This window comes from Hipposideros armiger, unplaced genomic scaffold (assembly GCF_001890085.2).
Source record: "Hipposideros armiger isolate ML-2016 unplaced genomic scaffold, ASM189008v1 scaffold_32, whole genome shotgun sequence".
NCBI classification, from domain to species: Eukaryota; Metazoa; Chordata; class Mammalia; order Chiroptera; family Hipposideridae; genus Hipposideros; species Hipposideros armiger.
The window spans coordinates 3,763,474-3,778,467 of NW_017731382.1; the positions used below are offsets into that span (position 1 = coordinate 3,763,474).

At 41.9% G+C, this 14,994-nt stretch overlaps 1 protein-coding gene across 5 annotated transcripts in view; it reads right to left on the minus strand.

Moving 5' to 3' along the window:
• Nucleotides 1-14,994, minus strand: part of STX16 (syntaxin 16) — a 25,506-nt gene that overhangs the window by 9,339 nt on the left and 1,173 nt on the right. For 2 of the 5 annotated variants that reach the window (XM_019637232.1, XM_019637235.1), the window contains exons 2-4: nt 7,645-7,656; nt 560-667; nt 27-167 (exon numbers count right to left, since the gene is read on the minus strand). In XM_019637232.1, coding sequence (XP_019492777.1) covers nt 27-167; nt 560-667; nt 7,645-7,656 — 261 coding nt within the window. Of the gene's footprint in view, nt 1-26; nt 168-559; nt 668-790; nt 909-7,644; nt 7,657-14,994 lie in introns of all 5 variants that reach the window. The other 3 variants (XM_019637233.1, XM_019637236.1, XM_019637237.1) reach the window with 2 other exon arrangements.

The window sequence follows — 14,994 nt, forward strand, 5'->3', positions numbered from 1 at the left end:
CCCCCCAGGAGTCCATCCCGCCTCACCTGAGTGATCTCCTGGGTGGTTATTTCAATGGCATGCTCCTGGTCACTGCTGTCATCCAGGGTGGGTCTGTTCAAATGCTGGTCATGAAGGATGGCTAATTCCTTCATCTTCTGCTTAATCCGGCCGACATCGTACTGGATCTAAACCAACGGAATCACCAGAGCTCCACTAATGCCAGCCAGGTACCCACCTGCCGCTGAGACCACCAGCTACCCTCAGAGCACACAGTTGTTTTCAGCCAACTCGTAGGCTGGCTGAGGAGTGAGCCACTTTTCATTCAAACACCACTCCTCCTCGTTCCATAGTTCTTCAGCTTCTGTCTGGAGCTCAGGTACTCACCACCGGGGCAAGACCACCGACACACACACACCCACTCCCCCTTCTCGTGTGGGAACTGAACACTCCGAAGCTCGTCTCCCCAGGGACACAGCCAAGGGTAGCCCCGTCAGTTCTTACGGCAAATATCTGAAAACATGCTAATGCCGTAATTACTTATACAAATAAGATAGTGTGAAACGAACATTCAACTTACTTCATCCACTCCATCCACCCATTTAGGAGGTGACAGTTTTGTTACGCCAATTGCTGCTTCTGGGTCCAAGCTAATGCCTGACACCAGAGCCATACGATCGTCGGCGAGCTACAGGGAGATAGAGGAACAGGACAAAAGTCATTGCGGTTCACTTTAGGTAAGCTCACACTTGCCCCCCTGCAAGGGTCGCTCCCTAAGAAAACACAGACATGGAGGAGTGAATGCACTTGCCTGCACCATAAACGTGCTTTGGACACTGGTAAGATTTGGAACTGTTTTCCTGTCTTTTCACACACCAGCTCTTAATTTCCTTGGACATGTTTGTGAACACGAATTTGACTTGATCTGGCTATCGAAATGTAATGAGAAAGTCAACCAAAGGTCCTGAAAAGAAGGACCTCTCAGTGCTGGTAGTAGGATATGATAGAATGGCATGAACCTCAAAAGTTAACATGATCAGACACAAGTTAAAAAGAAAATACCAGACTATGAATGAAGCTAATACACAATTTTCATTAGTCGCAGGATTTACTAACACACATTTAGCTTATTTTGCAAATAGGGCTGGATCCAGTTAATTAGTCACAAGCTCATCAACCATGTGTTACAATGGGTGAAAGAACTGCTTAAACAGTTAGCAAATTATCCACCATTTGGCAAAAGAATCCTTAAATCTCAATGCAGTCTTCCGCTGTCATTTCCTTTCTTCGGTTACATGTCTACAGGCAATGTTTCCACTTACTTTGAAAGGATATCGATAGCTCTTGTTTACCTACGTAACCTGTTGCCTTAGACCTTCAACAGGGAGGGAAGCGTTCCCTTGCCTGGAGGCAGTGAGGGGGTTGAAAGGATCCTGACGTGCCCTCTGGAGCTCAGAATTTATAATTGCCAGTTTCAAAAGAGCCAAAAAATAATGGAAAACAGCATATGAAAGTCCTTTATAGGCAATACTTGGTAAATTTCCTAAATCACACCGCAAAATTGGGTGAGGAATTTATATTGCCCTTTTCCCCGCTTGCCTGCATTTATCTAAATTTACTTTTTCATTCATTCAGCAAATGCCTGCTTGCTTTTCGAACAATAAAGGAACAAGACAAAAATTTAAAATCCACAGATGAGGGAAAAAAAATATATCACATAAGAAAAAAGCCTAGATTAAAAGCATTCAAATACTAAGCCCTAAATTCTGAACAGGGCATTTACAGCAAAATTCCTGAAAGCAACTGGGTATCTTGCGTCTGTTCCCCCCTGCACCCGGTTTCTTAGGGCATTCTGTGGATTCGGGGAGCACGTCTTGCGCACTGACCTCACTGAAGGGACCAGGACCCCATCACCGCTCCGCTACCCTGTGATTAAGGCCACCAGCGTCCAGCGCCACGCGGGAGCCGCAGGTGGCGCAGGCCCAGCCGTCATTTCAGGTCTTAAACAAAAGGGTGTGTCAGCCACCCGGCTCAGTGGGGTGGTCCTCCTCCACCAGGGCCACCTTGTTTGTTTTTAAGAGTTCACTAATAGGAATTCTACCTTCTTTTTATGCTTTCTATCCTCATAAAAACTAGGTGAGCTAGGAACTATGATTCCAATCTACAAATGAGGAAAATGGGAAAAGTTAAGTACCTTGCCCAAGGTCACAAAGCTATTAGTGACAGATTAAAACCTGGGTTGGCTGACTCCAGAGGCCCCGTCCACTCCACAAGCTGCCAATCACTTTGGCAGGCCCATGAAATATACTTGCAATTGGCTGAGGAAACAAATCAGGACAACAAGCCCTTGGATTAAAACTACAAAACTACACAAAACATGGTCCTCCGATCCATATCCTTCCCTCACCACGTAAATGTCAGCCAGCAGCAGCCTCCCTGGCTGACCATCTGTAGATGCAGGGACGGGCACACACCTGTCCCACACACAGCGGGCACACACAACGAGAGGCAGAGCTGTTTACTCCTCAAAAGTCCCGCTCCAAAGTCACCAAGAGGTGTGGAGGGTACACTGACCAGGGCACAAGGAACAAACCACACGCCTACCTCCCAGCATCTACCAGCTACACAGCAGGTGCTGGACAGAGCTGCTGCCTCACAGGAGCAGAATGTGAACTTAAACCTCCACCGTGTATATGAAGCGAAACCTAATATACCTCTCTCCATGGGTCAGTGTCTCCACTACGCCAGTTTATTATCTCACCCACTATGTTTTATTATCACACCATATTTCAATAGAGAAATAATAATGTTTCGTTTATAGTTTTTCAACTCATGATCTTATTTTGTACTGTTTTTTCTGTTTACGAATATACATTAAACTGAAAAAGATGTACTGAGGTGCTATTCATCTAAACCCATCCGCATAGTAATTAGTATCTTCATCTGAAACAAATGAGAAATTTTAAATCACATATGAAAAGTTAGTTGAAGTGGATTAAACTCTTTTAAGCAATACTTCATTTTATAGAATAGATGAGTCCCCCACCCCCAAAAGGCACATGAATCAAACTGGGGAGAACACGGTTAAGTGTCCTATTCCTACGTGAAGGGGGCAGATGCCGGCCCATCTAGCTGGCCCCCGTGTCCGCACACCGCGCACCAGGATTTTGTCAGCAAGAGAGAACAGCTGATTCTTTGGGACCACAGTCTTTAAACAGGGAACAATTTCTCCTCTTTCCGATATAGTCTATAGCACCAGCTCATCGTGATAAAGAACTGCAGCTCTACTCAGAAGAAATGTGTCATTCATTGTATTGGTGTGGATTTGTAATGTATCACAGTATGTACTTTTTTCTTAAAGACTATGTTTTGGGAAAGGAAAACACAATTGAAGAGCAATGTCAATTATTTACAATGGAAACAAATATGAACATAAAAATACATTTTTAAGTGCAAAACAATCACCCTTTTGACTTTGGAAATCTCACTTACCATTTAAAAATGTTTTTTTAAGATCCAGGATATATCCGTTTTCAACTTGCCATCCTGGTCAACAGAGACCTTAGGAAACTGCCAGACTCTTAATTCTCTGCACTTTATCCTCACTGAATTTCAGTTTAGTCCCCCCTCCAAATAAATGACATTGCTCATCAAAGCTTTTCTTAAATGAACTTGTGCTTCTAAAGTAAAAAAAAATCTTTCCATATTTGTTAAATGAGATTTTTTTAAAAAAATAAAAACTTAGGAGAATTAAGAGTTTAAGAATCTTGTCTTTTTCATTAGTAGTTCTGGCCTCCAAGAACTATGGGGGTGCACTGCTCGAACCCAGAGCCATCGAACTCAACGTGAGCAGTGCAGGGAAACTCCAAGATGCTCAAAACGGCACACCCCAAAGGCTTCCTGCTAGTTTCACGAAAGTTATCTTTTGCCCTTGATCCACTTCAGACGTTGACATTTGTGCCTCTGAAGAGTACCAGAGAGTATGGACACGTTCTTGATCTATAGAAGGAGCACGAACACACGAACACACGAACACACACACACACACACACACACACACACACACACACACACCCTTATAAATCTTACTGTTCCAAATATACAGCCTTGCTACTTTTTTATAAAATCCTGTTTTTATGAGAAGGCTGATATAGTGAACTGTAAGACTGAAGACATGGCAAGCTTCTGTAGAGATTAGAAAAAATAAATGAAGTCCAGCCATAATGCATCACTAATAAGAAGCAACACTGAAAATTCTAGATTCTCTGTGGCAATGACCATTTTAAAAGTCCAGAAGGGACGTTGAAAATTACGGCCTGGGGCCGGCCGAGTGGCGCGATGGTTAAGAGCTGGCTTGGCACGCCAGAGGGCCCCGGTTCGGATCCCACATATGAGGGTCTGTTCCCCTTCCCCCAATTCCCCAGCACTGTTCCCATCCCCCCAATTCCCCAATTAAAAAAAAAAATCTTTAAAAAAAAAAGAAAAGAAAATTACGGCCTGGCAGTCTTGCTGCACGTGAGCCGCTCGAGCAGCACGCACGATGGCGTCAGACCCCAGGTGAACTCGCTGGGCTCAGCAGGCTCCATGACTTCGCTGATAGACAATCAGGTTCAGGAAGCTCGTTCTCCGAGGGCGTGAATAAGCACGCGGGTGAAAGAGCATCGGGGTGTCAGCACTATAGTTTTGAAAATCTGTGATAGCTTGAAAATAGTGTTTACTTTTTTTGATTATAAAACAATAAATACTCAAAATAGACATTTTAAATGTGCAGAAACTATAGAAATAAAAAAGTCTGAGACTCACACCACCCAGGTATAAATGTTGCTAGTGTGATGGATCCTCGTTTTTCTCACCCGGAAACCTGTCAGCGCCGGCCTTCCACTGACTTGATCCTTTTCGTCCCAACAACAAACCTGCAGGCGGATGGGATGGCTCTGCTTTACAGACAGAGCCTGAGGCCCAGCCGGGTTCGGAGACTTTCTCAAGGCTACCCTCAGCAGGGTGACCAGTGTGCCCCGTCCGTGGCTGCCATGTCCCCACTTTTCACCCTGCCCTCCTCAGGCTATGTGGTTTGGGAGCTTGCCATTTTTTGATACTTCCTTTTTTGAGTTTTAAAAACCCAACAACCTGGGAGAGAACTGTCATAGGAGGGAGGGACCAGGTTAGAGCAGAAAGCAAGGAGGGCGGACACTCTCCCGAGAGGACTGAAGTGGGGAGGGGGGTGAGCCCCCTCCTCAGCATTTCCGGAGGGGAATGCAGGCTGGGGTCCCCAGGATGCAGATTGTGGAGTTGGCCTGAGTAGGAGAATGACAAACTCATGAGGACAGACGGCAGGAAGCCACCGGATGGCTGTACTCCAGGAGGCCCAAGCGCAGCCGTCAAAAGTCTGCTCAGGCCTCACCTTCCTGGGGCTTCCATCTAACCCACGCCACGAGCGGGGGGTCACTTTTACGACTCCCACAAGACATGGGATCGAAGTCCTGCTGCAGCCTTGGCGAAGCAAGGCTCTGGACACCTCTCCAGCTCCTAGTTCTGCACCCGGCACTCAGCAGTAATAGCTGTACAATTATAATTAGCTGAATGAGTCAACGATAAATAGATGCAATGAATGAAGGAAGGAAGGAAGTAAACAAAATATGTCATGTACAGACCTGAACGCTAACTCAGAAGAGACAGAATGGTTTGGGATAAAGGACAAGACGGGGCAAGTGGAGTCCTCAAGGGGACGAAGTGGCCCTGCACACCCAGGGTGGAAACACAAAACTGAGTTCAGAGAACTCTTAACGGCACGCGCGTGAAGCGGGTGTGATGGTGAAGGTGGCTCTCCATTCAGGGTCTCTGATAACAGAATGTGGAGACCCCGTTTAAACACCCGGAAGCTAGGAACAGGAAAGCAGAAAGCTCTGCTAGTTCCTGCAGTGGGGGCCAGTTTCTGAAGCCTGCGGGCTGAAGAGAAAGCAGAAAGGCTGGAGATCAGCTGAGACAGCAGAGCCCCCCCCCCCCAGTCAATATGACCACTGATGGGCGGGCCCCTGGGGTAAAAAGTATTCAAATGTTTCTTCGACCTATGGGGGTCCTATTGTTTGCTATTTCCCATCATACACTTCCTTTAGGGGCCACAAGTTCCCTATTCCCAAGTGTTCAGTAAGGGGACATCCATCGCCAAGCTCCCAAGCCTTAACGCTTTTAGTCTGGTAAGCAACGCCAGCCACGTCTGTCTGCTGTTCCCCAGAGATGCTTCGCTTTGCTATGTGTGAGCTGAAGTGAGTTCTCATGTCTCCAGGGCCCAGTACCCAGGCCAGCGATGGCGGCGGCGTCCTCAGCCAGGTACCTGGCTCAATGAGCAACTAGCCAAGGGTTTGTTTTTAAATACTAATGGTTTTTTAATGACAAAAGTAATACATGCACGTGGTTTAAAAATATATATCCAACCTAAGAAAAAAGTTTGCAATACAAAGGAAGTTTCTCTCTTCCATCCCAGACGGTTCCTAGAAGGTCTACACTGTTAAGTTACTTGTATCTCTTTTCAGAAATTCTCTAAGTACACACAAGCATGAATGAATTATTTTTCTTAAAAAAAAAAAAAGGGCGGGAATCACACTGTCCATGCCTTCCCACGGGGCGCAGTGTCGGGGGCTTCCCGTCCCGCAGTCCCCACGGCGGGCTGCACTCTAACAGGAACAGAGAATCTGACATGCTAGTTAATTTACAGGCCCAGCGCTCAATGAACGGTATTCAGGTCCCGCCATCTGGTGTCATTACCCACTAGTTAAGGTTTGTAGAGCCTACAGGTAGGTCTTAATCTACTAGTTTTGATGACAGTCACCCTGATCCTACTCGCTATTCATATCTCTAAATTCAAACAAACAAAAACAAAAACACTTCCCCTCCCCATTACTCTTTTTCAAAGGTCTACCATCAGGCAAAATATTTTCACCCCTTCACTGCTGAAACGGGGAACAGAAACGCAAAATTCACGATCACGGTTGAGTTTCCTTTTTCTTCACCTCTTTTATTGGCGCCACCGCAATCAAGTGCTACGAATATGCACTCTCCATCTTCTGGGTGAATCGCTAATGAGTCATGAAAGCATGCTGCTAGCAAGTGGGCAGGTGTGGGACCACGCACTGATTGACTCAGCACAAACTCAGGCCACCTGCTCCATCCTAAGCAGTGACCGTGAAGACCCCTCACAGGTCGGTGGCTTTCTGTCCTCCTCCTCAGGGCTTCTGCCAGACAGCATGTCCTTTACGTGCCACCTGAGCAACCTCAGCACTACCCATCTCTCAGAAACCAAGGCAGACACACACACACACACACACACACACACACACACACACACACACACACACACAGAGGCTGAAAAACAACCTGGCTTATTTTAAGTTCAAGAAAATGTTCAGCCTCTACTGCTTTTGAAGTTGAGCCACCTTCCCAAGAGTAGTAAATAACGTTCCTAAACACGTCTCTAAATCATCAGTTCACTTGGTGTGGAAATCTATTCAATACATCCTAAAGTGTTAAATTGTTAAATACAGCAGTTATAAGGCATCCAAACAAATGCTAAAATGTGTGTGAGCTCTGTTAGCATTGTATATATGACCAAAGACTTCAGAAAAACAGGCATAATTTTATGAACATACAAAAATATTCAAAACACAATACCTCATCCAGCTCCTGAAGAGATATGTGGTTCCCACGAGACCCATCCAGTTAGGGACAGCAAAAAGGAAGCAGGATGGGGACAGACAGACAGATAAGGTACGGTCAGTTGGCAAAACACTTAGATCTTCAATAAAGTTGACTAAAAATAAAGATCCCCTCACTAACCAAGGCATTTAAAAAATCTCCTCTTTACGAGTCTTCCTTTTTTTTAAAAAAAAGCTATATCAACATGTTTTATTTTTATTTACTGTGATTGTTTTGGAAATGACAGGAATACAAAACAAACAATAAATAGTTGCAAAATTCAAAATACAACAGAAGTGAATAAAACACACTTGCTTTAGTTTCACTAAAAAGCAATACCAATCTGTTTCATAAATATCAAATATCACATACAATAGTCTAAGTTTCCTTTAGGAAGCTAAAATAAGAAGAGCAAAGCTCAACTGCAATTTCACCATGTCAAATAAATGTACGTTTGAACGAGTAAATCAGTCCTGCAAATGCAGCAAAATTAGAAAATGGACAACCCACAAAAATTGGCTATGGCTGTATTCAGATATTTGAGTGACCACATGTGTAAAGTCCCTACACATTCAGTCCCGCAGTGCGGGCTTTCTCCGTGGCAATAAGCAAGCCGGAAGGCACTACCCTCGGAGAGAGACACAGGTGGCAAAAGAAAAACCCTTCCCACTGCGAGGAGGTGCATGCTACCATTAGTCTAGAAAGCACATAGTTATTTCTAAAGCTATTACAAAAGCAAGTCAACAAAACAAATCAAATAGTTAAGGAGAGATTTTTTTTTTTTAAGGAAGGAAGAGGATTAAGTTTCAATTTAAAACTAAAGGTTCCTTTTTAGATCAACGTGGAACTCTTATCTTCTGAACAGACATTTACTAATGATAGATCATCTAAACAACTAGGTCTTTTTTTTTTTTTACAGTATTGATCACTGAAATAGCTAGTGGTGAATTTCAATAATTAACTTGATTTTTTTTAATGCTTAACAATAAATTTAGAAAATTAAAAACATAACTTCTTTATTTAAAAACTAATAGTGCAAATAAAACTGGTCTATAAGGGCTAAAACATTATTATACAATGACAGCACTAAAAATGTAATCAAACAAGCATTCCTCCGTGTACAAATTCAATTAGCTGACATTATAGAAAGCCAAAGTCCTCTTCAATCCTTCTGCCATTTGCTATGAGGGCAAAAGAGAACTCTATTCTACACATACCCTGCCATAGCTGGAGTGCTAGAAGATATTAATAGAGAAGATAGTGTAAAATGGAAATCTGACTTAATTACCTTTTACTTTCAAATGTTTTCATTTTTTTAAAAGCTCAACAACACTTTCAGCAAGAAAGCATGAAGTGTTTCGATTAATAAAACACGACCCAGGCAAGCCCCTAACTCGGGCGTCCCAGCCAGCGTGCACATGGCCGCTCAGCAGCACCCTGGCATTGAGCCTCACGCGGCTTCCTGCCAACCACAGCTGGGGCTGTGCTCCACACCAGCCTGTCCTCTGGGTTATTAACCAAGCCCACACCCCGATCTCTGGGTGTCGACAATTACTAGCTGATAAGAGGTTAAAGCCGTATCTAGGCTAGATACGGCTCTGTTTTTACAAATAAGAAAAGCAAGCTTGTGAATGTATAAATCCATTCCCCCAGTCACAGAGCCCGTTAATGGCTAAGGAGGGGACAGAGCCAGGTGTTCAGGCCTCTGTCCACCCCACCTTCCAGCCTCTCTCATTTTATTAACAATTCAGGGAATGGTAGCTACCACCACACCACCTCAGGAATTAAATTCAGGTCATCTTTTGGAAGAACCGCCCCTCACCCCCCAATTTTGCTACCTAAAAACAGAAGGCTTTCAAACCCCCCCCCCCCACCCTCCGCCACCAAATTCCAGAAAATTTTGTCAAGTCCTGAATTCAAACATTTAGAATTACCATCAGGAAAATCCAAAATACAGCCAAATGAAAACACGTTACTACACATCATCACCTTCTAAATCTTTATAATGTCTAAATCTAGGTTTCTGACCTGCCAATGGCATATAATCAAGCAAATACTGAAAACTCCAAGTAGCATGTGGAATTTATAGTCTAAAGAACTTTCTACATAAAACTGAAAAATAAGTGGAAACCCATCTGTATTTACTCAGGATGTCTGGAAAAGTTGAGTAAAATGAGTTGGAAACACAGGTCTATGCTATAGTGATATTTACTTTATTTCCGTTGCTGCCAAAATAAAAGTTTGCTTCACTTTTATCCAACAAAGTACCCTTATTCTCAAGTAAGCCTCACTGCTCAAATGGAATCTTTAGAAGCAGAAAAACAAATAGATCTAAAGAGAAATATACAATGATTTCATAGTTGGATTCCAAAGGCAGAGAACTAATTTTCCAACAGACTCAGCCTGGACTAAAACTTAGGACCTTCAAAATGCGAGTGAAAAATGGACTATGTATGGTTGTAAAGTGAGATAAAGGATGATGCTATCCCATTTTAAGAAAAAATTTTTTTAAACAATGGGTCCTCACATTATTTTCCAGGACCCGCAGCAAAAGCCCTGGAAAAGCAGTCAGATCCCCCGTGGCTCACTAGAGTAGCAAGGACTCGGGCCAGTTTGCCTCAGTTCCCATCCCAGCTCCCCAACCTGTGAGGTGGGCAATACCGGGCGAGTTTCCGAACTCCTGAAAGCTCAGTTTCCTTATCTGGATGGTGGGAAGAACAAGGGCTCCTATCTGACAAGAGCTCTGGGAGGGGAGCACGAGGCCCCGCACGGAAAGGGCTGAGCCCAGGGCCGGGCACACAGTAAAGGCTCAATAAATCTCAGCCAACACTGCAGTCAAGGCTGAAGGAGGGCCTCGGATTCTTAACAGCCATAGTTAATCCTTAGTTTCTTTTTTTTCCCCCTAAAGCACACCATGTTTAATTAAAACTAATGTGCTAGTTTCAAACTAATCTAAGACCAATTAACTTGAGCTTCCATTTATGGATTATGCATTATTTTAAAGCAGAGAATAGATTAGGCAGTAAACACTACCCAAGTGCCTGCCATCCCTCTATTATCCCACTCCAGATCAAAGGAACTCACACAGCACCTCATCAGATCCCAGCAGCAACTCAGCAGCTACTTTTCATTCATTCAGGACTTGACACATTTTGAGGGATGCTTATTTAACTTGGTCAATTCATTTCAGTGTCTTGAAGCCAAGCTGCCTGTAACTGCCTGAATGGGGTGCTGCCTTAAAACCTGCCCTTGGCTGACAGAACGTCAAAATTACTTCTGCACCGTGCTGGTGCTACTTCTAAGGATTTTTGCTGTTGTTGACTATGTATTTCTCCTTTTTAAATTTAAAGCTAAGGCCACCATGGCTTGGTCAGGAGAAATAATGTATTAAAACAGAGTTTAGAAAGTACTGTTGAACCCACAAGGCCACCAGAAACCACCTAACTCAAACCCCTCAATTTACATATAAGGCAAAAGATGTCTAAAGAGATTAAAAGCTTGCCTAAAGACACAGTTGGAGTCAGCAGCCAGAGTGAGACTTAGCCCTAAATTCCCAGACTTGGAGTCCAACGCGCTTTCCTTTATTTCATGCTGCCCTGAGGCAGAAGCATGATGGGGCATCAAAACTGAGGCCAAAACAGAATGAATGAGAAATGCCAACAACTGCATTCTGCTGGCTGATAATCTAAAAGTCAAACCCCAGTGTTTTTAACAATTAGCTTCATTAATATCAACAAAACCAAGAACACAACTAAGTAGAATTTTGTTCAGTTCTGGGTGCTGAACTTTAAAAGGCCACAGAAAAACTAGACTTCATTCATTGGCAAAAAACCTTAACCTCGCTGTCTGAGCCCAGCAGGCTGAGCTAGAGAAGGCTTGGAGGACCGAGAAGGCTGCAGGGCGATTATGCAGAAGAAAGCAGGGGGCTTCCGGTGTCAGGGACCCTCAGGGGCCAGGGCCAGAGCTAGAGTCACAGGATGCAACATACGGACGTAGTTGGGGTTAATACGGGCAGGCATTTTTGGTTGTACAAGGGGCAGAGTGACGGGCTGGCGGCTGGAATTTCCTATCGCAGGCATAGGTTTATCAGTCAGGATGCTGGGTCAAAGGCCTTTAGGTCCCTTCTGGCCCTTAAGACTTATTGTTTATTTTGTCACTAAACATCCTCCTTAAATTCCTGTTTAGCTTTGACATATTTGTGTGAATGCTGCATAAAACTGTTTTAGTATGCACTTATAGGTAACCTACAATAACCCCACCAACCAATTTCTAGTTTTTTCCTCAAACCAGGGTGCAAAAAAAAAAAATGCATGTTTAAATTTTTTGAGTGATAGGGTTTTAGATGCCTATAGGTGCCTAAAGCCCTATCTATCAATAAAAAATGAGACAGACAGACACACACACACACCCCACTTTACAACCAATTTCCACAGCTTTTTCCTTGAATAAGGATGTGAAAATTCAGGTTGAAAGCGAAAACACAAAAACAAAAAACAACTATTACTTTAAATATCATTTATTTTCAGTTGTGTGTGAGAGAACAAAAACACAAACCAAAATAAACTTCTACAGCTTTTCCCTCTAACTAGGAACTAGAAATTTCAGGTTATAATTTTTTTAATTAAGTTAAACTTTAGTTAAACTTCCTTTTTATTACCTGAGTTTTAGGTAAATGTTTGCCAATTGTCTCCTTTTAATTTTTTTCTCATGTTTTTAACATGACAGGTATATATTTTAAGTTTTTATTTATTTTATTTATTTTATTTTCAAACATACAGGAAAGTATGTAAAACGGTATAACATCCTCCACATACTCATCACTATACTTAACAATTAGTAACACTTGGCCTTATTTGTTTCCCTTATTGGGGAGATTAAGAATATGAAGTGATATTTTGACATTTCACTCCTAAACATTTCAGTAGACCTAACAAAATTAATTAATTAGTTTAGCTAATAATTTCTTACTATCACCTAAGACCCAGCCCATATTCAAATTTGACAGCTATAGTTTTGTTTGATTTGCTAAAAGGTTTTGAAATTTATGAAGTCAGAAATGAGGTTTTAAAATTTTTATGAGCTAGAAATGCAGTGAAAAACATTCCATGAGTTATTCAATAAAGTTTTGAAAAATTGTGTTGGACAAGGGTTTTCCCCCAAAATGGCTGTAACACTTTTCCAACTTCCAGGAAAGTTGAAAAAACTGTACCCTCTACTTAGTCCCATTAACATCATGCCATGTTTGATTGTGTGTGTGCACATGTGTGTAGAAACCGTTTCCGTAGTCAACTGTAAGCAAGCTGAAGATATAATACTTCACCCCTAAACACTTCAGACATTTATGACATGCCATGTGTTTTTTTAATGCACACAATTAAAACGTGTTTTCTTTTTAATTCTAACTTAGGCAAACCATTTTTCTTTAATTGCAAAATCTATGTTTTAGATAGTCTGAATTGACTATAAAATATTTTAAATGATCTGATTGCTTATGATCTAAGAAAGACGTTAGTCAGACTAGTATAAGTATGTAACATTTTAAATGGCATAACACACAAAATATTTTTAATGTTGACTTAAACGTGTATTTTCAGTTTGATTTAGAAATTTATTTTCAAGAAATTGTCTGTTACCTAAACACATCTGTACATTTTCTGACATATCTATTTTTCCCATCTGTGTACTTTAGCTATTAATTTTTAATTCTTTGACTTAGCTTACACATTTTTTTAATTGCCTACTCAGAAAACCATTTTAAAAATCTGTTTGAGTTAGAGATGCACTTTTTAAAAGCTGCCCGTCTCTGACACCAGGTTTTTCAAACTGACCTACTGATTAATAATAAAGTCTCATGTTACTGATCGTTTCTGGGTGTTTTGAATCTTACAAAAATTTAAAAGCAAACAATGTTTTTCATTCAAAACTGATATCTTAGAAACATTGACAGGAGTTTTAGTTGTTTTTTTCCCCCCCAAGAGATAGCATAAAATCAATCCATTTAAGGAATATGCAATTTTTACATCTTCCTTCACAAAACTCAAGTTCCAATGGGGGATTTTATTCATTCAATTTCTACTCTCTAGTTCTTGGCTTATTTCAGAATATTCTTTTCAAAATTAGCACTGGAATCAGCCCATTTCCATTTTACCATTTCTTTTAGTTTATAAAGGCAAAAATCCTTCAAATTCTTAAGGAAATAAAAACCTAAACACACTTCATCCCTGTTTTCTATGATTTTTTTTTTATCTGAGTATATGTGATTTTATTCCTAAAACTGCTCACCGGCTTAGAATAGCTTTTCTATAGGAGTAATATGGCCAAAGACAGTTTCCACTCGTGATTTACAAAAAGGAAAAGCTGTCTTGGTAGACATTCTGCCAAAAATGAAGACACATGGCATACTTTTTCTGAAGCATTTAGGTAAAGTCGTAAAGAACAAAAATTGAAAGACAATATAATACAGTCCCTAAGAGATGAAGTAAGTGTACGATTCCCCAAACTGTATATTTCCATTATAATCCCCAAGAATCTGGTTTGGGATGACTTTTTTCCCTCTTCCTTCAATGCTGCTTTTATTCAAACCTGGCCTGTCTATAGCCAGGAGCCCGCCTTACAAACCAGTTTCCTAACTTCACTTTTCTATTTAAGATAGTACAAGGCTAATCACCATTGCCTTGTATAGGTCACCCAAACCTCCCCCTCCCCTTATTTAAGAGAAAACTGAGGCTCAGAAAGGGAAAGTAGCCCTCATCAAGAACAAACACAAAAACATCATCTTTCCAGGCCCTCCCTATAAAAGATTCTACCCGCTGAGCTAAAGAAAGGTTCAGGTTAATTAGATAAAAAATATGGGCTATTTGGGGGTTCGTTTTTCACAAACACACTATGTTTTGTTTTGTTTTTTTAAAGTTCGAATGGAGGGAAAAGCTTAATTTCCTGTCTGGGAAATGGAAAATGAAGAACCTAGCACCTTACAGTCTCACAAACATAAGCCCTCAGGAAAAACAGTGAAGCAATTATTCATAGGGAACAGGGCCACACAGAGGGCTGCAAGGCCATTAAAAGAAAACGGAAGGAAAAAAAAAAAAACACCCAACAACTCCTTCCTCGTTTGGGGGAGGGTGTAGTTCATTTGCAAGGATTTGGATCTGCGATTCCGCAACCCGGCCCTTAGAACCAAAGTGAGGCCCAGTATGGGGGGGGTGGGGGGAGGTGGGTTAAAACAAAACGCAACAAAAAGGCTTCAGAAAGCCTCCGCGCTTCCAAATCTTAGTGTTAAAACATATGTAAATTGAGGCGGATTGTCGTGCAGTGACGACGGGGGGG